The 23,131-nt window shown below is 42.6% G+C and overlaps 1 protein-coding gene across 2 annotated transcripts in view; it reads left to right on the top strand.

Moving 5' to 3' along the window:
- The window catches only part of LOC118302688 (synaptosomal-associated protein 25-A), a 35,562-nt gene extending 14,214 nt beyond the window's left edge, over window positions 1-21,348 (top strand). The window contains exons 2-8 of one of the 2 annotated variants that reach the window (XM_035629035.2): window positions 693-799; window positions 1,906-1,947; window positions 8,702-8,750; window positions 13,600-13,717; window positions 17,786-17,905; window positions 18,958-19,102; window positions 19,921-21,348. In XM_035629035.2, the coding sequence (XP_035484928.1) occupies window positions 728-799; window positions 1,906-1,947; window positions 8,702-8,750; window positions 13,600-13,717; window positions 17,786-17,905; window positions 18,958-19,102; window positions 19,921-19,989 (615 nt within the window). In that variant the 5' untranslated portion in view covers window positions 693-727 and the 3' untranslated portion in view covers window positions 19,990-21,348. Of the gene's footprint in view, window positions 1-692; window positions 800-1,905; window positions 1,948-8,701; window positions 8,751-13,599; window positions 13,718-13,969; window positions 14,088-17,785; window positions 17,906-18,957; window positions 19,103-19,920 lie in introns of both variants that reach the window. The other variant, XM_035629034.2, reaches the window with a different exon arrangement.
- The last annotated feature ends 1,783 nt before the right edge of the window (window positions 21,349-23,131 follow it).

Raw genomic sequence — 23,131 nt, 5'->3', positions numbered from 1 at the left:
AGGAGTCTGAAAGGGGTCAGGCTGGGAGTGGAAAAGCTCTTCGCTGTTTTGCTGAAGCGCAACAGCTGTTACTGAGAGCGATTGAACCTGCTATGGGCCAAACTGTAGATGGATCTCACGGCTGATGGAGACAGGAACGGTCTTGAGCATGATGGGTCATTTGTTTGATGGAAAACTTAATTTGACTCTACCGCAACGGTTCAGTGACAGGTCGTCACGAGCAGCCTGCATAATGAGGGCTCAGAGCTGTGCTGCCCTTAGATACACCAGGGATGTGTCAATGTATTGATTTGAGTTAATGTGGCGTTTTTTGTGTGTCGCCAGGGACAGGAGATGCAGATCAGGAAACATAAAGCTTTTGTCCCCTGGCCACGGTCTTTGGTGTTTCTGACAAATTGTGTTACATTTTGAAAATTCTATGAGAAAACCCAGTCTAAGGGTGCTTTACGGTGGCTTGATCTGTTGCTCAAACTGGACGTTCTGGATTTGTGCTTCATGTCATAGTGGTACCTGAAGCTACACACGCTCACCAAAGCATCTGTTCGAATTGTGTCTGAACACCAGCTAATGCTCCAAAGATTCTTCCTCACGCTGAAAATCAAATGCTGTCCAAGGCAACGTCTTCTGAACTGTTTTATTTTGTCGTATTGACGATGTACTAACCTGCCTCTTCCTCTCTCTCTCTCTCTCAGTCTTTCTTGTTTGAGGTCAAAGTTCAACAGTCATCATGGCAGACGAAGCAGATATGCGCAATGAGCTGGCCGACCTGCAGACACGCGCAGACCAGATAGCTGATGAGGTGCAGTGAAAGACACACACACACACACACACACACACACTCACACACACAAACACGCAAGCACACGCACGCACAACCATTGATATTATCTGTTCCAATACACATCACATTCTACAACACAGTATTTCCTTCAGGGGCGGAAATATGATTTCTGACCATAACTCACAGTAACATGTGATTCCATATGATCCTGTGTTACCTGTTGAAGTGGCTGCCAGAGTAGCAGTACCAGGATTTAACTTTCATCACTTGTTATTCACACTCAATCAGTCAATCAAGCAATCTTTGCACATCTAACATCACACAAAATAATATATCAATTCAGTTTCTGTTGTAGTATGTTATTCTGCAAACCAGAAAGAAGAAAAAACTTCTACCGTCTAATCAGATTTTGGGTCTTTGACGTGACTGTTCTACTTTGACATTTCAAAATGGCCTGTTCTCAAAAGGACACAAATGAGTCTCCAAAGCCTCCAGGCTACCAGACATAGCTGCTTTACTCTGACCCCCCTTGTTTTAGTAATTTGTTCTCCAAGTCTCCTTAATCAGGACAATGGGGTTTTTCGGAACAAGGGAGAACTTTCCTTCTTCTTTAATGAGTTGAGACGAGTTCAGGAAGAGCGGATAATTCTGTGCAGCAGAATAATGTAGAAGCTCAAATGGCCTTATTAAACATTCATGAGGAGATAATGCAGAGGCCAAGAGGCGCCGTGGATGCGATGGGAGGAAACAAAAGGAGGAATAAGGAGGGAAGGCAGGGATGGATGGATGGAGATCAGGAGATTACCAAGGGGAAACAGTGAAATAAGGATTAGGAATAAAATAGTTATTTGGTTTAAGAAATGGATGTGATTCGGTGGATCCAGCGGAGGGCAGAAAGTCGGCCAACTGAAGGCAGACAGATAATTAATCCTGGAGTCAGAGGAGGAACAGTCAAGGCTAATTATAAGACTGGCGTATCAGTCAGCCTTTAAATGACGATCCTTGAAACCCTTACCTACATATCTCAACACATTGAGATATCCGCGACAGTTGTTGCCGGTGCTGTTATGTCTGCGTTTTCTCTCTGGTGGACTCTCAGCTAATCATCTCTCTCTCCCTTGCAGTCTCTGGAGAGCACTCGGCGTATGCTGTCCCTGGTTGAGGAGGTGAGTCGAGCAGCACAGTGACACCCATCACATTAGAGGCCCCAACAGGGAACAGGGGATACACGCAGGCTCACATTTGTCATCCGGGGGCATCTACCCAATACCGTTACCGTGCTGAAGCAGTGAGGCACTTCAACAATACAAAAGGATTTAATAGAACTTGTTTAAGAGCCAGTGTTTCTCTCGGACTCACCTGGTCGGTCAGCTCTGTTTTTTTGTTTTAATGGATTCATCATTGATTCCCTGTGCTTGTTCAGAGAATCATCTGAAGAGACTTCAGGGGGAATTTGCTTTTTTTTGATCATTTGCTTTTTTTTTTTACTTATTAGCAAAAGTAGTGAGCGTGCTCTAGAAATCTCTTTGAAAATTAAAAAGGCTTCATGCTATGCTTATGAACGTGACAAATATTTGACTTTAAGGAGAGAGAATAACATTTGTTTGATGTGGCATCATGTTCAGCACAGTGTGGCCACGACCAAGGCGAGCATCTGAAATGCGAGGGGTTATTGCATCATAAGAAATGCTGAGCACAGATTTGCACAGATTTGCCATACCGTTCACATTCTCATGGTGATCACAGAAACATAACAGGTGTAAAATATTTTTTGTCCAAAAATGTCTTCTAAACTTAAAGCACGGATTCATCACACCTTCATTTTCATCGGAACCTGTTAAAATGTCTCCTTGTGTGAGTTTTCTATCTCAGTGGAAAGGAATTACGATGTCACAAGGACCCTTGATTTGCATGAAACTGTTTTGCGATTGCTCACACTGACACTGTAAACTGCAACCAAATGTTCAGCTGCTCACCGAAGCGAGCGTAGAAACCTGATGATGCGTTGAACGGCCACGTGTCTGTGTTTGGGTTTGTTCACCGTGCTGTGGGCTGCTGTCTCTGTATAAGTCTGTGAGATTTTAGCAGTAGAAGAAGGGGTTCAGCAAAGGAATCTTTAATTAATCGCCTGGTCACTTTGACAATTATGCTCTTAACTGTCCCTATGTTGGACGAGAACCTTCTTGTATATGAGGTCCCAGACACCGAGGTCTTAACAACCACTGTGTCTGAGGGTGGCGCCTGGTTTCTTTATTGTTCTCTCGAAAGAATTTGCTGAAATGGACCCTTGCTTTAAAGTGCTGCCAGGGTGATTTTGCTGGCATTAAATCAGCGTGTGTATTGGGACTAGTTCCCGTTTCATTCCTGCCAGTCACCATGAAGTCTAAACGAAGCGAAGCCCTTAGGAACTGTGCGAGTCCTGCGGCGGACAGTGACCTGCCCGACAGACGGGCCGCTTCACTGACAGTAGCTGAGTATTCGACCTTTGAAGGTAATGCCAAGAGAATGCCACTTGTTCGTTTCAAATGCTAGACTCGGGTTTGTGAGCTCACTAGTGAGTTTGTTCCCTTGTGACTCTCCCGTGACAGTTGTTCTGGGTTTAAAAACCAGGGAAAGAGAGAGGCAAACAGTTACGGTGTCATTTTTATATATTCTCCCCTCTTTATCCATCTCGCTTTGCGTCTCTCAAGAGAAATAGGCTCAATTATATTTTGCAAATAGGAAATAAAGCGAATGGATTATGGTTGAGCCTTGACATCCTTCTCTCTGGGTTTCTTCCGGTAACGGCTCTAATATTCTTTTTCAAAGTGTCTTGATTTGATGATGCTCAATCATCAAATCACGTGTTGTGAAGAAGCCACTTTCATTCAGTCGTATTTATTATTCCAGATGTTGTTGTACATGCAGATCGGCTACAGGGCCGAGTCTGTGATTTTTAAAAATGTTTTCTATTATTCCGTGATGAAAGCCATTCTGTTTCCCACCTCACACTGAACCTTTCCCTCACATGGGGAAATTGCAAGCGAACGCTAATGCTCCATGACCTCTGTGTTTAAAGGGCTTATAGTGAAGATTACACTAATAGAATAAGTGGGGAGCAGTCAGACCGCACTCCATCTATCTGAGATCTGTGCCGAGATACCTGCCTGTTCAGGCCTGTGCATGAGTCTGGACTGATATATAAGCTATATGCATCTGTATGATGCTGCTGTGTAATGCCCTGTTAAAAACCCATTAAAAGTCAGTGATGGCATTTAGCCGTTCTGCCGAGCTGTCTTGTGTTTCTGCTGCGAGGCTTATAAGCAATATACCCTGAGGATTCCCATTAACATGCATTATCATTCATTCATTATTAATGAAGGGTTAGGGGAGAATAATAACTCCTACAAACAAAGCAGAAATTAGTCAAACTCAACATCAATTGTAGGTCACAAGGCTGAGGGTGTTCATTTGGGAAATCTCAAGTTTTCTACCACTTATTCAATATATTTATTTTCTGTTTTCGTTCAGATTTGCTTGTTGTTGGCAATTTTCTTGTGCTACTTCACCGCCTCAAACTATTTTTTTATCCTCTCTACTTTTAGCTTTAAAAACGACATCAACTTAACTTCATTGCATGAAATTCAAAATATTGAACTAATCCTTTGATATTTACCAATAGCAGTGTAGCCAATAACTTTAACTAATAAATATCAATACAATTTGGATTGAATTGTTTCTAAATTAAATCTTTTTTTTTTTTTTAAAGATCTATGGGTGTGTTGCTGGGGACCTTGCTCAGTGTAGTGTTATAGATGTGGTTGCCCCCAACCCTATATCTGGGATTTAATTTAAGTTGAATTTACATAAAGCTTTATTTAAATGTGACGCATAAATCATTGTATACCAGTGTGCAACATGACCTCAAGATGTGTCCGACCTGAAGTCAGAGAAAGTATTACTCATCGTGGACATGAGAACATTCATTAGGGCTGTTATATGCCAAGAAACCAATACACTTTGAGAATATACACCATAGCAAGTCATTAAGTCTTTAAAGCTTCAGAATTTTTTATGGGTGTCATTGGGTGGTGTTTTCAGCAGATAAGAAGAAGCCAGATTCAAAGACTAGAAGACTTGGCCATTTTTTCAAAATGGTATCAATGTAATTCATTATGATACCTTTAAAATCAATACCGTGACATTTCAGGAAACACATCATCGGTTCAACCCATTAGGGCGTCTGCATCTTGTTACAACCTATAATAAGGGTTCATTGTTAGCAAAGCAGGAAGTCAGGTGATGTAGTATAAAAATGAACAAAGTCCATGTTAGGAGCAGGTCGGGGTGGCGGACGGGTCATGGGTTAGGGGTCATGTCTATGGGTTAGGGTTAGGGTCCTCTATGCTATTTCTTTTATCCATGACTGATCCACAACCTTAACCACACTTTTATTTTTGTGACCACAACGACAAATGTCCTGATATCTCAAAGAAGTACTTATTATTTTAACCCAAACCCAAGTGTAACCAAACGCTGACCATTTCATAAGCCTAACTGCGTATTGATTATTGTAACCACGGTCTGTCACAGTCGGGGTTCTATATCCAGAGACGCTCCTATGGGTCGTATCAGAGTGTAGGGATCACGAGGACATTATGGATTGATTTGCCTCTTTTTTTTTTTGTCATAGCCTTAAATGAGACGTTTTACACCACTCTAATGTCGATCTGTTAAACACGACCAGCAGCTGCTTCGCTGAACTTTGTGAGGTTTTGGCGAAGCAGGACCCGAATGCAGAAGGCAGGAGAAAAGGTGATTTGATGAAAGGAAAAACCAAAACAGACTTGTGGGGAAAAGCATGTCAAAATAAAACAGGAAACAACAAGAAGGGATGCAGAAAGTAATGTGACACGGAAGTATTTGATCAGCAGCCACGATAAGAGCTGTTCGGATTCTCTTAATGCATAGGAAAGGAACTTCAATGCGTCCTTTCATATCTCCTTTAGCATAGGGTACACGGGACCTTCCTATACGAAAGGTAAGGAGATATAGACGGCCCACAATTCATTGTGGCAGCGATATTTAACGTGACGCGCCATGCATGGCTGTAAATGATTCAATCAGAAGTAGAAAAAGTAGAAGAGTATGAATATGACCCAGAAGAGACACACGTCATCATGTAAGTTACTGTTACATATGAATCATTACATCTGATGTCACGCGGTGGCAAAACACACTGAAACATGCTGATGGACCCGCTGCGTTTATTCAAGTCCATCTTTGGAAATTTGTAGTTTCACCACGGCAGATGCATGTCGATGACATCCGCCGTCGCATAGTGAAGTAGTATAGTGAAAGTGGAGTCAGATTCTCTGAGCAGCGCTGTCGGCTTTTCCTATCAGTCCTCCTTAACACCTTTCCTTGACCTCATGACATTTTCCACTGAGGTCAAGGAATAGTAGATAGGAAGGACAAGGAATGGTGATAAAAGTGTAAATAAACAGATTCGGGGGTTCAAGAGTTCACAGCAGCAGAAGCTTTGCTCAACCGCTGGCTTAAGCCGCATGTATTTAATGAAAGAGTGCCTTGATCCTCATATCTAACTCTAAGCAAGAAATTAAATTGATAAATTCAAGAAAATGATTAAAAAAAACAAATAGACATCTGACACAAACATTGCCTCACGATGTTGTGATCTGCTGTGTTTACGTAATATTCCCGGAACCGCCTAATGTACACGGGCACCTTTTGATCAACCGACCGACCATTTGATTGATTTGATTCCTAAATGTATAACTCTGCTAGATTTGTGAGTGTGTATCAGATGTCACCTCAGGTTGACCAATGTCAGGGCAGCAGGTGGACACGCGGGTCATTGTGGTGCACTCGTCTGTACAGCGACTGAATTAGAATAGATTCCAGGAGACAGACGAGTGGATATCCAAGTGAAAAATCAATACCAGGCTCCTGAGGACTCTTGATGTCAACAGACCTCTTGTTCTTATTTTGCCTTGCTTGTTTGTCTTGCACCATTCGTCTCCCTCTCCTCTTTACCTGAAATTCTTATGAATTATTTTTCAATTTATTTCCTGTCTTTTTCTCAACTTCATTTCTGCAGGGCAAACTGTCAATGGTTGCGTTTACTCTCATGATTTTAACTGATACAGGCACCACCTTCAGTCTTTTAGCAACACCTTCCCTTCACCAAACCTTGTAGTCAATCAATGTTTTGTTCAAAGACAACACCAATACCTACGTTATCAGTCAACTAAATGTGCTTAGTTTCATAAATATTCCAAATCGACGGCTTAACGCCAACACATTTGCTTAGCAAGAATGAAGAATAAAGAAAGAGAGATGAAATGAGAAATTCAGAATGTTCATCTCGATTAATCTTTTGAGAGGTTGTCATCAGCTCACGTGTTTATTACCGGGAAAAGAGCTAAGTGTGACAATACCTGAGTGTGTGTGTGAGTGTGCGTTGCACCAGCCGTGCAGAAAAGAAGTGATGTCACCGCTTCACCCTGTGCCAGTTGGGCGCGGACAGACATCCTGTCCTGTGTCGTGTCCCTCGCAGGTCTGTGGTTTCCCATGATTCCTGGTGGGTCATCAAGCGAAGTACATCTATCGGCAAACATTAGCCCTGCTCAGGTTTCCATGCCGAGGATTACACAATGATCCTTTATTTTTCTGCAGAGCTCATGTAAATACACCCCTTTTCGCCTTTAGATGTGATTCTTTGTTGCTGATTCAGAGAACAACATTCCTCAACAACAATGGAACTTCACACTCACACAGGTCCATGGCCACTGGCAGATATATATTTTTTTTCACAATTAGTTTGATAGAGACTAACATCAGCGGCTCGCCCTAATGGCCTCCTGCACTGACCTCAGTCTATCACTGCTCCAAGAAGGTCGGAGCGCACTTTGATCCAAAATAGCCGATGCATGAAGTGAATGGCCTTTGGACTATCGGTTAGAGGAGGCGTCGGGCTCGCGGAGAGCGCAGAGCCGTTGTTTTGTCATATGCACAGTGGTTAATGTGGTGAATGTGGTTAATGTGGTTGATGTGCGCTCACTCAAGTGTGTTATTATATGATGAAGCCCGTGCACAGACACATTACAGGGTATGAGATTGCATGGATTTCTATGTCCTGGCTGTATAGTGTGTGTGTGTGTGTGTGTGTGTGTGTGTGTGTGTGTGTGTTTTGTGTGCTCTTGTGTCCCAGCACGTGCCAACCGTGGAAGCCAAATCTGAATGTCACATTACTGGAGCTTTGTCAACAAATCTCTGGTACCAGCCCAGTGAACATTACTGATATAGCACATCCCATTTGGCGGATGGGAATCTGTGCATAATCATGCATGAATGCAGTTATCACATTTTCTCCGGAGAATTTCCTTTTTCTTCTCCGAGGTTTTAGGGAGTTTCTATGTTTAGTTCTCTTTTCTGTTTAATGCCTGATTGTTGATTAATTGCGACCTCAGAAAGAATTTTCTATCCAACTGAACTGCCACAGCAAACGTGGTTTATCGGAAACATAATCGTGACTGGACTACATTTTGTCAGTGAATCTATCAACACAAGACTTCCCGTAATTCACGTAATTGTCAAGGTGTTCTTTCAGACAGAAGGCAAAGCAAATCTTCTACTTTGACAGTTTCAATTCCACGTGCTAAAATAGGCTGAGGAGCTGCTACTGTAGCGGTACAGCTTCCCATTAAGCATTCAAATATGAGAGCAGTATCAAAAAGTGATTTCAAATTGTAATCTGACCACCTCTGCTGTCCTGACAGCTCTGCTCTGCTCTGCACCGTTGACCTTCACTGACACTGTCTCATTTCTTCCTCTTTTCCCCCCCCTCACTTGTTTTTCTACTTCTACTTCTTTTCCCCCCTCTCTCTCTCTCTCTCTCTCTGTCTCTCTGTCTGTTAGAGTAAAGATGCCGGCATCAGGACCCTGGTCATGCTGGATGAGCAGGGAGGTAAGCTGGTAGGGAAAGACCACCGTACACTGTCTCTCCAACATCTGTTTTCACGCGTAAGCTGCTCGTACATTAGCGATTCTCTCTTGCTGCTCTTTTATGCTGTGTGACGGGAGCGTGGCCACAAGCATCGCATCCGGTATAACACTGTAGGGTCCCCGTCGAAATTTACAACTCCAGGGGAAATAATTGCTTCAGCAAAATCATTTTTAAGTTTAAGTCTTTAAAAGTGGAACCTTTGCTGCTGACATGATTATACTGGATGTGACTGTTGAGCTGGCCGTCTGCTTTGCCTGCCTATAGTTCACTTTTTAATGCTTATTTTCGAGACAGTGTATATTGGGTGAATCTAACTGATTCATATTTTAGCCGTATGTAAGTACTACTAAGTCACAAATCGACGTTAAACAAACACATGATTTGTAATCATGCTCACTGAAACATGACTGACTGACTGAGAGGTCAGTGGTTAGCTGGTAATAAAAATTTGACCATTATACAATTTTTTTCATGTTCCTCCACATCGTCTCCAGTTCTGCCCAGTATATATAAATGTCTTAAATCTGCAGTCCCCAACTGCTTTTACCTGTGACCAATTACAGTGAATCTCATCAGCGGTAAATGTCCTCTGTGGACATGAGCTGTGAGCAGTTCAACGCAAAGAGGTATTTTTGGTTTGGTTCACATGGCTTCATCTGTAAGATTTTCAGGCGGCTGAAAAGGTCAAAGTTTCTAGTACTTGACAAAGAATTTGGAGAAAGCTCAGAAAAATAAGCACAGTTTAATGCAACAGAAAAATATTATAATAATCTAGTATCTGCTGCAATTGTTTTTTTTTTCAACTTTATGTCTGCTTTTTAGAGCCTATATTATTCAAACATTCCGAAATGTAAATGTGTTGTGTCACACAGACTTTTCTTCAATATGAATGAGTTGTTACAAAATATTTACACCCACAACTGTCAAGTGTAGCCAGACTGACAAAACTAACGTAAGCTTGCTAATAAAATATGACTTCATTGCTACTACAGTATGAGTTTAGAAGGGAGAGTAACATAGATATATGGAATGTGAACAACGCATCTGAGCAGGTTTTTTACACGGACATCTTTACTGGTGAACACAGTTCTGAAGTTTTAATGATGCAACCGAGTTCCGTAAATCAGTAGTTTCAAAATGACTCAGATACTTAGGGAGGACTTTACTCACAAACAACGTGATGCATTAATGAAGAGCTGGTGGAGCCAAATCCTGACGTACAGTGAAATGTAAGTGTCAAACAAAGAGGAAAAACGTTTGGATATTGAAGAATTCACACTTCAACGCCAACCGTGTCTTTCTGAAAATGTTTGAAGCTTTGAATGTTTTTGAGACATTTGAGCACCGGCCGCCGTGAGCTTAGACTGTGGAGTGGGAACAGATCGACGTGAACAGAGGAGGAGGAAAGCTGCTAAGTTTGTCTGGCCCACTTGCCAGTTTGACTCTATTATATATATATATATATATATATATATATATATAAATGACCTTTGATTAAGAGATAAAGGTCACAGGTTTGATCAGACTAATAGTAATAGTAGAAGACTTGTAGTGAAATACCAGTTCACACCCAAATCAAGTGGGCTGGTGTTTGGTGGGTGCGTACATTCGAGGTACATCAACTGTAGAGTGTCAAGTCGCAGTACTTGTGGAGGATGAGTGTGTAGTACGTCCTGCACTTGGCTCCATGCGTGACAGAGCAGCCTAATTGGCCTGTCGGAGGAACAGATAGCGGCCGCCCCCCCTGTCTCTCAGCTGGAGTCACAGCTGCAGCGGTGCACGTGCTCCCTGCCGGTATCACAGGATAGCAATCAATTCACAGATTTAAATTACCTCTCAGCTAATGTCCTCTATACCTGACCCCCCACCTGTCTACCCCCCCTTCTTCTCCTCTCTTCTCTTTTTCATACTTCTCTTCTGCCACACCAACACCGGCTCCAACTCACTTTGCTTTTCTCTCCCGACCTCCTCTTCTACCTTCTCTTCTTTTCTTCTCTTCGTTCTTTCTTTTTCAATCCTCATACCAACTCCTCCTTCCTGCATACAGTTACTCCTGAACCATACAAGCCACTCACTTGTATGTCTCTGCCGTATATTTCACAATATTTACATCAGGAACTCCCCTCCTTTATTGCCACAGAAAAAAAAAGGTAATTAACCACGTTGACCTCGCTTCAGTAGTGTAACCGCCCTTTACACCCCCCCCCCCCCCCCCCCCCCCCCAACACACACACACGAGCACAGTTCATACATAGGAGGAGATTAGTCTCTCGGTGATGTATCGCCTGTGGTGGAGGTCTCGCTGCAGCTACAGTAATGACTTGCGCCCTGCTTGCCTGTTACATGCACATTGACCCAAATTACACCTCAGTCAGGGCTGATGGATTGCATCTGCGCCTCAGCGAGCCGGCGCATGGAGCGGCGAGTGGCGACGCGTTAGCTGGGAGCGCACAAAGCAGGTTGTGGATGTACGAGGAATGAATTGGCGGGAATTAATAACTGCAGAAAGCAGTTATTAACAGAGTTATATCTCACAGAACACGGTGAAGCAAAAAGGTAGTCTTTATCTAAACCTTCTAGGAATTGTGAAGAATTGATTCTCTCCTGATTGATTGGGAGAATGAATGAATACACTTGCTCCGTTCACGGATGCAAATAAGTGCAAAAATAACCTCCCTAAGAAAGGGGAGTTAAAACTAGAAGACATACACAATAAATGCAAAAATTGACAACTTGGTATTACCAGCATTTCTTTAATGAATCAATTATGGCTGATTCCATTTTGCTGCTTCGATTCCAGGCTCATTGTAATTTCTTACACTTAAAAGGAGCCGAGCTATTGTAAATGTTGTTAGTAACACCTGTGATTTTCCTACTGTGAGGAAAGAAAAAGGTGTTCTTCACTGGTTTGAGTAAGTCTGCTCTCTAACTGGGCAAACCCATGACTGACTCTCTGTCAGAGGACAGAGGAGCAGGAGGAGAGGGGAGGGGGGGCCCTCGCACGATAATCCTCAGAGGAAGGGGAGGAGACAGCTTGTTAAGTCCGGCCTTTCAGCGAAGCTGAGGAGATAAACAATTGTCTCTCTCTCACTCGAGTTCCACCTCTACCGGCTCATCTGACATTTGTGCAGTTAGATTGTTCTGGTTATTTTCAGAGCACTGGTATACAGACACCTACTGCAGATGATGTTGGTTATGTAGAAAGGGACATTTATTGGAGAGAGTAAGATAAATCATTGTCAGTTGGGTCTATATATATATATATATATATATATATATATATATATATATATATATATATATATATATATATATATATATAGGATTGGTGAAGTAACGGATGGAGCCGAAGTTTAAAAAGGAACATGTAATTTGTCAGGCCCCTGTTTTGTAACTTATGGAGTCTGCCACCTGTTAATTGAGCCAGTGTGTCTGTATGAAATGACAGAATTTATTGCTTATCGTTTATCAGATCAAATTAGTTTCATAAGATAAGATAAAATAAGATAAGATATTAGGGTAAAAAAAAGTAACTACACCTCTGAGTATAGGGCCTTTGAGTAAAAGAACAGAAGTACTCTCAGTAAAATGTACTTAAAGTATCAAAAGCAATACTTCGGCGTGAAAAATAATCCCTGTGATTGTTAATCTTATTAGATGGCAGATAATGTTGATGCATTAAAGCATATTACGCATTTTACTGTTGCAGCCGGTTGAAGTGGAGCTCATTTTAAGTCTTCTGCATACATTTACGCAGTTTAATCTACATCAATGATTTGCATTTTACAATCTTATGTCTATTTTTCTTAATCTGAAAAGTAACTGGTAACTGTAGCAGTCGGATAAATGTAGTGTAAAGTAGCATTACATGGAAATGCATAGGTAGAGGACAAGTACCTCAAGAAGTACTCGAGTACGTGTACTTAATTATGTGCTACCACTGACGACAGGGCCGCGTTTTACCAACAGACGCTGCTAATGAGTTGAATTAATAATCTACTGTATTGCAGCAGCCGTAGCACCTGAACCTGCTCCTCAGTGTCCCCTGCACCACCGTGTGACTAATCAAATCACACCAGGTTCTCCTGGAAGACAAAGTGGCTCTTTGCACTGATGGAAATGATTGCCTTGCCGTCCTATGACCATTAAAAAGGCCAGGGGAGAGGATCTGACCTTGAACAAGAGCCTCTTTTTTGAATGGCTCTGTGGCCTCTCGGCCACCTTAGTAAGGATGCTGTACGTGCACGACTGCACGTGCCTGAGCGATGCTCGTGACGTGTTCGTTCGGGATTGGCTCCTTCACTCAAATTTTTAGGGCCTTTGAAAATTCAGCCTGTGTGGTGCTGTTTGAGGCTTCCCGTCAACAAGACAGCCTTTAACTTTCTTCCCTTTCAACACATTTCAGCCTCTCTGTCCTTTTTATCTGTGCTTTCATTGGTACACAGTCAAAGTGGCAAAGTAAACATCTCCATGTACAGATGCAGCTGGATGAAGCCTACTGCCACTGAGCCCCATGATGAAATACTTACTCAGAAAAGAAATACTGTATGTTCCTCGGGATGGAGGTAGGAAACAAACTAACAAAACAAAAAAAAAAACCCTCATGCAAATCAATAGATGAAGGAATCGCTTTGGTCTTTCGTCACTGCGTCAACAGAAAGACCCAGGTAATCACTGCGCTTGTTGCCTGCTTTGCCTTCTGCCTCTAGCCAAATCATGTCTTGACACGTAGCGTAGATCGCCAGCCCCTAAAATTAAAAGCAAACCAGTCGACTTTATTTCACTCTTCTCATGCCTTTGTCCCTACCAGAACAACTTGATCGTGTGGAGGAGGGCATGAACAAGGTGAACGCAGACCTGAAGGAGGCCGAGAAAGATTTAAAAGATTTAGGACAATGCTGTGGTCTGATATGCCCATGTATTAAAAAGTAGGTACCGGCCAGGAGCCCTGCGCTCTTGCCTGTCCAGTGCTGGTGATGGTGGTGGTGGTGGTGATGGTGATGTCTGATGTCTCTCTTGTCACAGTCAATGTCTTTTTTTGTCTCTTCTCCTTTGTTTCCCCTCTCTACTCCCCCTCCCTCTCCCCCCCCTCCGCCCGCAACTTCTTCCCTCCTCTCTTTCTCTTCTCACGTGCTTTCGTACTTTTGCCGGGAAAAAAATGACAATGTGTTGGTAATCAGAACAACTGGAGCGCATCGAGGAGGGGATGGACCAAATCAATAAGGACATGAAGGATGCAGAAAAGAATTTGAACAATCTAGGACAGTTCTGTGGTCTATGTTCATGTCCCTGTAACAAGTAGGTGCTGCCTGTGTCGCCCGACTGCATGTGTTTCAGTGCCTGCCTACCTGCCTCTCTATCTGTCTGCCTGCTTCTGGTGTATAGAGCATGGTGACCTGTGGTGTGAGCAGTCAGGCCCATAGCCACAACAACGCACTCTCCGAACGGGCACCAGCACCGCGTGCACGTGTGGGTGTGGTTGCTTGAGTCGAGACTGACTGAGTGGAAATATTGCACGCGTGCATGAACACCACACACGTGCACAGCAGCTCCGACGCCACTTCATTCGCTCTCCGGCCCCCTCGGCCGCTGTCCTCGAAAGCCCTTCATTCCACATTGGATGAGAGATTCTCTTCCAGCAGGTGTCAGGCATCAGCAGGGATCTGGCCACAGCACCCACCACCCCCCTAAACCCCACCCAAGCACCCACCCTAACACCCCGCAGCATGACGCATCACGCCGAGTCTAACCAAAGAAGAAATCAACTAGCTGCCTTCTCTACTAAATTTGACAATCTATTAATGTTGGTGTTTCTCATAATGCACACGAGGGTCCCATGCAGTGCATTTAAAGCAAGGTATCTGTTTTAAATGAAATGTTTCATCAAGGCACACGGCTTTACAGTATTTTACACAACTGGTACTGTCAGCCAAGCAATCTGACGATATAGATGAGAAGATTGATACCACTCTCCTGTTTGTATGGTCAATGTAGGCGGAGCTCGCAGATTGACAGTGGGGGAAACAGCTCGCCTGGCTCTGTCCGCAGCATCACCTCTAAAACTCATTAGTCCATTTAGCATGTATCAAAAAGAAATCTGTTGGCCTATACCCCTCTGTCATTGTACAAACAAGATACACATATATATGTAAGATGTATTAAGTGCTATTAGATGGATTTTTTTTTCTGTTCTGTTTCCACCTTTTTCCTGTGTTGTGATAAGCTAAATTTAACTTTGTAATTAGTGCACACAGACATGTGAGTGGTATCTTCTCATTAAACTCTCTACAAGAAAGAAAATAAGAATATGTCCCACAGTGTGAAATTCGATCTCTAGCTATAATTCTGAGGTGCGATGTTTGATTCTTTTTTCTTGAATCGACACTGTTTTCTACACATTGTTGACAGTAAACAGTGATTAAAACCTTATTATAGCTCAGGGTGTTCTCTGCACCGCTATAACAGATGCGAAAGTGACGCAGCAAAGACACCTTTCAAAGAAATGAGAGCTGCTACAACATCCAAACTAAACTTGGTGTGTGGGCCCTTCCCTCTCCTCCCTCAGGAATGCCCTACACAATGAAATATCACGCATGAGTTAGGCAAAAGCATGAGTTTGAAAGCTTTGATATGAAGATGGATCCCTAATGACAGTTTTGCCAAACTCCTGTGTGATCCGCTCTCTGGCCCTCCACAAGCCAAACTATGGCCACCGAGTCATGTCTGGGCATACTGCACTCTGGGACCAATACACGCACTGTATTCAGTTGTCAGAGCTATAGAAAACACAAGTGGCCGATGAACCAAGAATTAAAGGGGCAGTGAGCGATTTTGGAGAAAGATTGTTTGGCGCTGGAGATTTGACCGCTCTGGTCGGGGCTCGCACAAATCCCTGAGTCGTACCGTCTGTCGCTAGCACAATTCTTAAGGTGTCAGGGAGTGATGTTTACCAACTGCACACACACATAAACTGTTTTTGTTTTCAATCTACAGAATCGTGTCAAAAAACCTGCGGCCACAGAACCGACAGCTAGCGGACCGTGAGGAAATATTCACTGACTTTTAACAAAAAGTGTATTGGATTCAAATCGCTCACTGCCCCTTTAAAGTCTATAATGGTTATTTTGTGTTTGACAGCAACATATTTCTCAGTATATCCTCTTGAAAGGAATGAGGTGATGCCGTAATGATTCAAATGCAGTATATGGAACACACTGCATCTCAGTTCAGGCATTTGTTCAAGATGTGGTTTTTGAGGATCGGCTAGAACAGAATCAGAAAAATAACAACAACTGGATTTTCTATGTTAGATCTGACCTAGAATGGTTCATTTTAATATTTCCTTTTCTCTGCCCTCACTATGTATTAGTACAAATATTTAATAATATATATATATATCCACATCAACAGATATATTAACAACAGATAATTCTTTTTCTCCACAACAGAGCGGAACAGGTTGTTGACAGTGGCATATGTAACTAATCTGCTTTATTTGCGTCACAGCACTCATTTTGTAGGAGGTGGGGTCAGGGTTTTTTTTTCCCTTTTAAAAGTAGCTGCCTGCTTTTCAATTTTTTTTGAGGTTATATTAGCGATATACTGCGTCCATGTGGCCAATGTGGATTGTGTTTCACCACATGGTCCTTTTGGGTTCAGATCTTGTCTATTCTATAGCTCTTTGGTCCTCCCCGTCATGATCCACTTGTTATGTAATCCTGTGGTTATGTCATGTGTTTCATCTGACCTAGAGTACGGCAGCCCTGGGTCAAATAGCAGAAGAAAAATAATTCTTGCTTGTTGTTATAAGCTGTCTGGAGGACCTGATGGGTGGGATTTGCCGCCTCAAGTCAACAAAGTTGCATGATTTTTTTCTTTTTTTTTTATTGAAATGAACTTTTCAAAAGAAGTGTTTGTAAAATAGACATTGTGTTGTCCCTCAGCGGTGACTTCCACCGATAAGGCACTCCAAGCATGAAACAAACGCTAAGAATTACATTTGACTATTTGACTATGTGTATCATCCTACTGTGCATCCAGAGATGAAATGAAGGGCTGGTCGCAGCGACTGTATTACTTACGTCTCGCATGTCAAAATGATCATCGTTCACTTTATCGATTCATCTTTTGGGGTTTGGTTTTCCACAATGGATCTAACTGCTTGGTTTTCTTTTGAACAGATACAACAATGTATCTGACCCTGTTCCCCTCTACATGTTTTCCCCTCCCATGTCAAACATTGTGCACTACGTCTCCGCCTTGCATGTCCTCTCACTCTGCATGTTTACATGTACAGCATGTGTGTGTGGGTTGGTGTCTCCCCTGTCTGTGTTCTGTGTTTGTGCTCTTCTATATGTGCTTAATCACTTCTTAACAAGCATGTGAGCTTATCACGCTCAGATTCAATTGATCTGCCCGTTAGATCAATTATTCACTAACAGACTGCAAATGCATGTATGTGCCGTTCACCATACGTGGCGTGTTGCTCTTAGTAGGCCAATTGGCTTGGAACCAAACTGTATAGTGCATTTTAAACATATATCCATGTATATGTTTTAATACTAAATCGCTAGAAAACATGCATTTCCATTGACATGCATATACACATTCAAGCTGTGGTGTGCACACACGCACACACTCTCTCTCTCACACACAAACAGACACACACATGGACAGAGTCACACACAGTGGCTGATGTACACTTGCACTCAGACGCACGGTGCAGGTAGTCTAGGTTCCGTTCTCACACAAGTAAACAAGTGCGCGCGTACACACACACACACACACACGCACACACACACACGCACACACATGACAGAGTCACACACAGTGGCTTATATACACTTACACTCGCACAGACCGATTAGTCTTGGTTCCACTCTCACACAAGTAAACAAGGCACACACATGCATCGACACGCACGCACACACACACACACACATGCAAATACAAAGACAACAGTTCCACTGGCCCTGACTGAAATGTGTGTGTGGCAGGATTAAGGGCGGGGGCCAGGCCTGGGGAGCGAACCAGGATGGAGTGGTGAACAGTCAGCCAGGGGCTCGGGTGATGGACGAGCGCGAACAGATGGCCATCAGTGGAGGCTTCATCCGCAGGTGAGTGTATGTGTGTGTAGGTGTTGGTCTGTGCGTGTCCCTCTATGTGTGTGTGTGTGTGTGTGTGTGTGTGTGTGTGGCTGGAATGCTCAATTGTTTCTGTGGGCGTGCCGAAGTGCTTGTGTACGTTGTGCATATGTGCACATATTTGAGTACAGTTTACATCCATGACTATACAATGTTATATTATAAGATCTAAATATGAGACTGGAACAGGAAAAGTCTCATATTTAGACCCTCGAGGCAAATTTTCATTATCATTATGTACAATATGTCAGTTATCTCAGTTACAGTGACCTGTTTTTTTCATACTGTTTGCTGCTGGAAAAATCAATCAACTTTTTTTTCTATTTACTGTAAGAGACTGACGGAATGCCCAGAGTCGCCAGGACACACTCAGCTCATTCTTCAACAATACGTAGGCAGGGTTCATATTTAGAAAAAAAAAGAAAACATTCAGGCAACAAATTTGGAAGTATATACTACTGGATGTTATTCTGCTGGTTTACAACCTTTTTTCTGTGTCCCTAAAACAAAGCAGTGTTCAAAACTAAAAGAGGTAAAACTATCCAATTAAGAGCAAGAATTTGAGATAAATCCAACAAAAATGAATGAGAATTGGTATAACAATGCCTCATTTCAACGGTGGACGAGTCCTGCTACATGTGATTCCATCCTTTTCAGTCTCAGTGGATTATGACCTTCCTCCCTCTGAGATTTTTCGATTCACTGAGACCAGGACTCTCATGTGATGTTGCCGTCCATGGTAACACTTCTTGGACAAACCATAACACATATGAGATAGAGCAGACCAGGTGGTAGATAGATAAAGTTTAATGAGTAGCCAGCGTCCCTTATTAATTTATCTTTAAATGCCACAATGTCTGAAACTGAAGGACAATGTGATTGGTTTTATTGATGTCCTCCATTGCATCTACTTGCACAGCCCCGACTGTACTGAACAGTTTTGCGGTGGCGTGTCCTTTCAACCACGCTGCCGCAGAGTCTCTGGCCAATGATCAGTTACCACTTCCTCCTCCTGTGTGCTCCAGGGTAACAGATGACGCCCGGGAGAATGAGATGGATGAGAACCTGGAGCAGGTGGGCGGCATCATCGGCAATCTGCGTCACATGGCCCTGGACATGGGCCAGGAGATTGACACCCAGAACCGCCAGGTTGACAGGATCATGGAGAAGGTACCGTTACACGAAGACCACGGCCACGAAGAATGTCCGAGTTTATTTGGTCTGAGATTTTGCAATATTTCTCGAAAATTGACTGACTCTGATGTAGTTGCCTCTTCGCTATTCTGAATTCATTGTCATTGATGGATACGAGTCCATTTCTGTTGTTACTAGGCAACCTCATCTCGTAGTTGGAATAGCACATTTTTATCCAAAATTGGACAAAGATGGTGCCAAAGATAGTTCCAACTAGGAGTGTGATTCTCCAAGATATTGGCAATATGGAACAAAAATCCAACACAGTGCGAGGATCAAGGAGAAAATACAAGTATACTTTTGTCGTATTGATGTATTTATGAAATTTGATAATCAAGAAGTAGCAAAGTGCGCCACACTTTCACTACTACATTGTGAATTAACCATTAGTGGGCCAGTTCACATTAATGAAATCTTTTCAGCTATGGGGGCAAACGATGTTTGGTCAGATTCACACATATAGTCATTGTAGTTGTGACAATCGCAGGTAAGTAAATGAAAGGCAAGAAAGTAGAAAAGGACGTTGGTAATATACTAAATGCACATTATAGCATTTAGCTGATATTTACCTCGGATTACATGCTTAGCATTAGACCATGTAACAGCGGATGCTGAGCCTGGCTTTGACACACTAATGGAGAAAACCTGGGTGTTGAACATCCTTTTGTCCGTTAGTTCAGCGTGTGTCTTTATTGAGATTACTCACCGCCGCCATTAAGCACCGGTGTTACCCACTTCTCCTGACCGACTGTTACCTGAGCTGCGTCAGAACCAGTCGTGTTTTTCCTTTCCAGGCTGATTCCAACAAGACCAGGATTGACGAGGCCAACCAGCGAGCTACGAAGATGTTGGGCAGTGGCTAAACTGCAGCGACAAGTGCTTTCATCCCCTGTTAACCCCCCCCCCCCCGAAAAAATGACACCAACCAAACCCAGTCCACCAACGGCGCCCACTTCCTTGGCTCAACGGCAGGCGCTGGAAAAAAAATCATGCTTTTGTTGTGATACTTAGAAGTTTTGCACATGTACACATATCATACATTCCTCGGCCCCCGGTCTCTTCCCTGCCCGTCACTTCCCCTCAGTCTCTCCCCCTCCTTATTATCAGTGTTGTTCTGTGCTGTCGCTCTTTTGATTTTTGTTAAGAAATGATAGTTCTGTCACACAACATCCACTCGAGCGCTCTCCACACTGTGCACAGTGCTTCTTAAATGGCTTCATTGATTTTCGACCACGTGTGCTGTCTTCTTCATCACTCTTTTTGTAAGTCTGCGTGTAATATAAACTATGTATGTACACCTTGTTCCAAGATGTCCTTCCCCGCCGCGTCAGTATTCAGGTGTATTCATCAGTTACAATGTCGTGATGCTACATGATAAGGCCACGGCGATTTGCCATTATACAAGTAAACATACAAACCGCACAGCTCGTAAACCGAGGCCACTGTTGGAATACAATTATTTGATGTAGATAGGGAGCCCCTCGGATCTTGATAACAGTAGATCGTGGATACTCAGTTCAGTATTTGTAAAGTATTTGAGCCATTTGGATGAAAATATGACATGACTGTTAGTGCAAGCAGTATTTTATCAACCCTATTGGTAGAGCAGTATTAAAACAATTTGATGGCATAGATTGTTTAGTGCACAACTTTTTTCCTCAGGGAGCGAAATCTAACCATTCAAACGCAAGGGTTGAATTTTTAATTGACATGTTGTAATTCACAAAAACAGATTCTTCATATTTGTATCATTAGGCTCTGCGTATGTGTGAATTTGCATGCTGCCTAAACAGCATTATCATAAAATGTAACATTGTGATTGATAATGAAAGGCCGGGAGCGTTGCTAGAGGTCATAGTTCAACAGCAACCAGTCCAACTGTTAGGCAAAGTTACAGGAGGTTCATCGACCTGTTCTCGTACCAGACTGCTTTACCCACGATTCAACCCGAGCAACATCAAGTAGCGTCGCGCGTCAAGTGTGTAATGCATGTCCATCCGCCGCTAGAAGACGCTGAATAATTCATTTATTCAGGCAAATATATCCTAACATGGCGACTGCATGCTACATATGTAGGCCACACAGAGGAGAGGCCCATATTTATATGCGATTGTGCCACTCTCTTTTTGTTTCATGTCTGTTTACCTTTCCAGACTGTGACCATCACTGTAAAATAATACCTTGGAAAATGCCAATAAAACCATAATGGACGTAGAACCAAACTGAGCTGCCTTTGTATTTGTATGACACTGGGACAATGATATTGTGAGAAAAAAAATTCTTTGACCGCAGTATGATAATATGCTTGGGACCAAAGTGTAGGTACGGTTATTTTACTTTGTACAGCAATGACAACTGAAGACCTAAACTGACCAGGTGAGCTGTTGGGGTTTCCAAAGGCATTTTTCTAGGTGTTGTCTCTTTTGATAATAGCAACTTCACAGCTCGCAAGTTAAATATAATATAGCGCAATAGCCTACCATATTCAATCAATTCAAAAAAACGTGTCCTGTCAGGGAGGTCAGAGATCAGGAGGCTTACCCTAACTACTGGTTTCAAGGCTCTCTGAACTGAAATGTCAAAAACATAAAATGTCAAACACACACACACACACACACACACACACTTCAAGCCTGGGTGTGTCGCGAACATGGGAGAAACTACAAGACGGATAGAGGGAGAAAGAGATAGGCGCAGAACGAGAGGGAAAGACATGCAGCAGCATATTACACTAATGGATATCTACTGTGGTGCCCTGGGCTTAGGACGGATTAGAGTTTACCATGTCACGCACACACACACACAGACACGCGCACGCGCGCACACACAAACACACACACACACACACACACACACACACACTAATTTGTATCAACAGCAGACACACACCACAGCGTAATCCATCATACCTTGCTAACATCCATTTCCCTGCCCCTGTATATACACCAAGCAAAAATAAAATGGATGATATCCATTCTAAGCAAACATTTTACACATATGATTGTTTGTGGTTTACAAACATTTTAGCTCTGAAAATATAATGTAACGTTTTTAAAATATATTTTGCCAGACATCCTGCTTCTCACGTTCACTCGTTATAAACGATACTTGTATCGGACCAACATATCACACATATTTGCTTTGTTGCTCCTCGAGAGTATTTTTGAACCAGGAGCGCCCTCTGCTGGTGCAACAGGCGTAAACACGGCATCTTCTGACTTCATCTGGATAGTTGAGAGGTGTCCCTCCAATCTTTTCAAATTCAGTTCATTCTTCATGACTGAAGTAATGCAACGCCTGTGGAAGTGACGTAAAATGTCTCTTTCATGAAGCTGTCAGAGGTTTGAAAAATATGTCATATTGTGTAATTGCTTTCAGTAGAGCGCATGCCTTTGCCAAGGCCCAACAACGGCCTTTAATTCAAATCAAGCCGCCCCAAATTTCACACACTCATAGATATCAGTACCATTAAAATGCCAATTTTTTCAATTTAAGATCCGTGTTTTATAACCTGGAAAATCAGTTAAAATGGAAAAAAACTAACAACAAAAAAAAACCCTATGTCACAATGTTAAAGAAAGTGATAAGACAACATTCCTGTAACCGTCCTTTTGTCCGGATCAGAGGAGAAATTCTTTCTTGGCTCATTTCCCATCCTTCCATCCATATTCCGTGGAAATCTGTTAAGTAGTGTTTGCTTAATCCTGCTAACAAACAAACTAACTAACTAACAAACAAATGAACAGAGGTTAAGACATATCCTCCTTGGTGGCGTTTGAAAGATGTGGTGGATTATCCGCCAGGGTTTGAGGGTCTAACGTAAAAAGTTGTCAAGTTACATTTGAAGAAATGTTTTGTGGGTGCGACTGATTCTATAGTAGCTAGAGTTATATTTTAAGTATTATAATAACTATATCATAAACGTTATAATTATTAAAATATGTTAGGGTGGATCAACAAAAAAATGTTGTTGCTACCCCAAGTGCAGGCAATTTAGTGTTGGGA

Source organism: Scophthalmus maximus, chromosome 4, assembly GCF_022379125.1.
Source record: "Scophthalmus maximus strain ysfricsl-2021 chromosome 4, ASM2237912v1, whole genome shotgun sequence".
Taxonomy (NCBI): domain Eukaryota; kingdom Metazoa; phylum Chordata; class Actinopteri; order Pleuronectiformes; family Scophthalmidae; genus Scophthalmus; species Scophthalmus maximus.
Note: the sequence above shows the minus strand (reverse complement) of the source record. Positions and strands in the feature narration are given on the sequence as shown.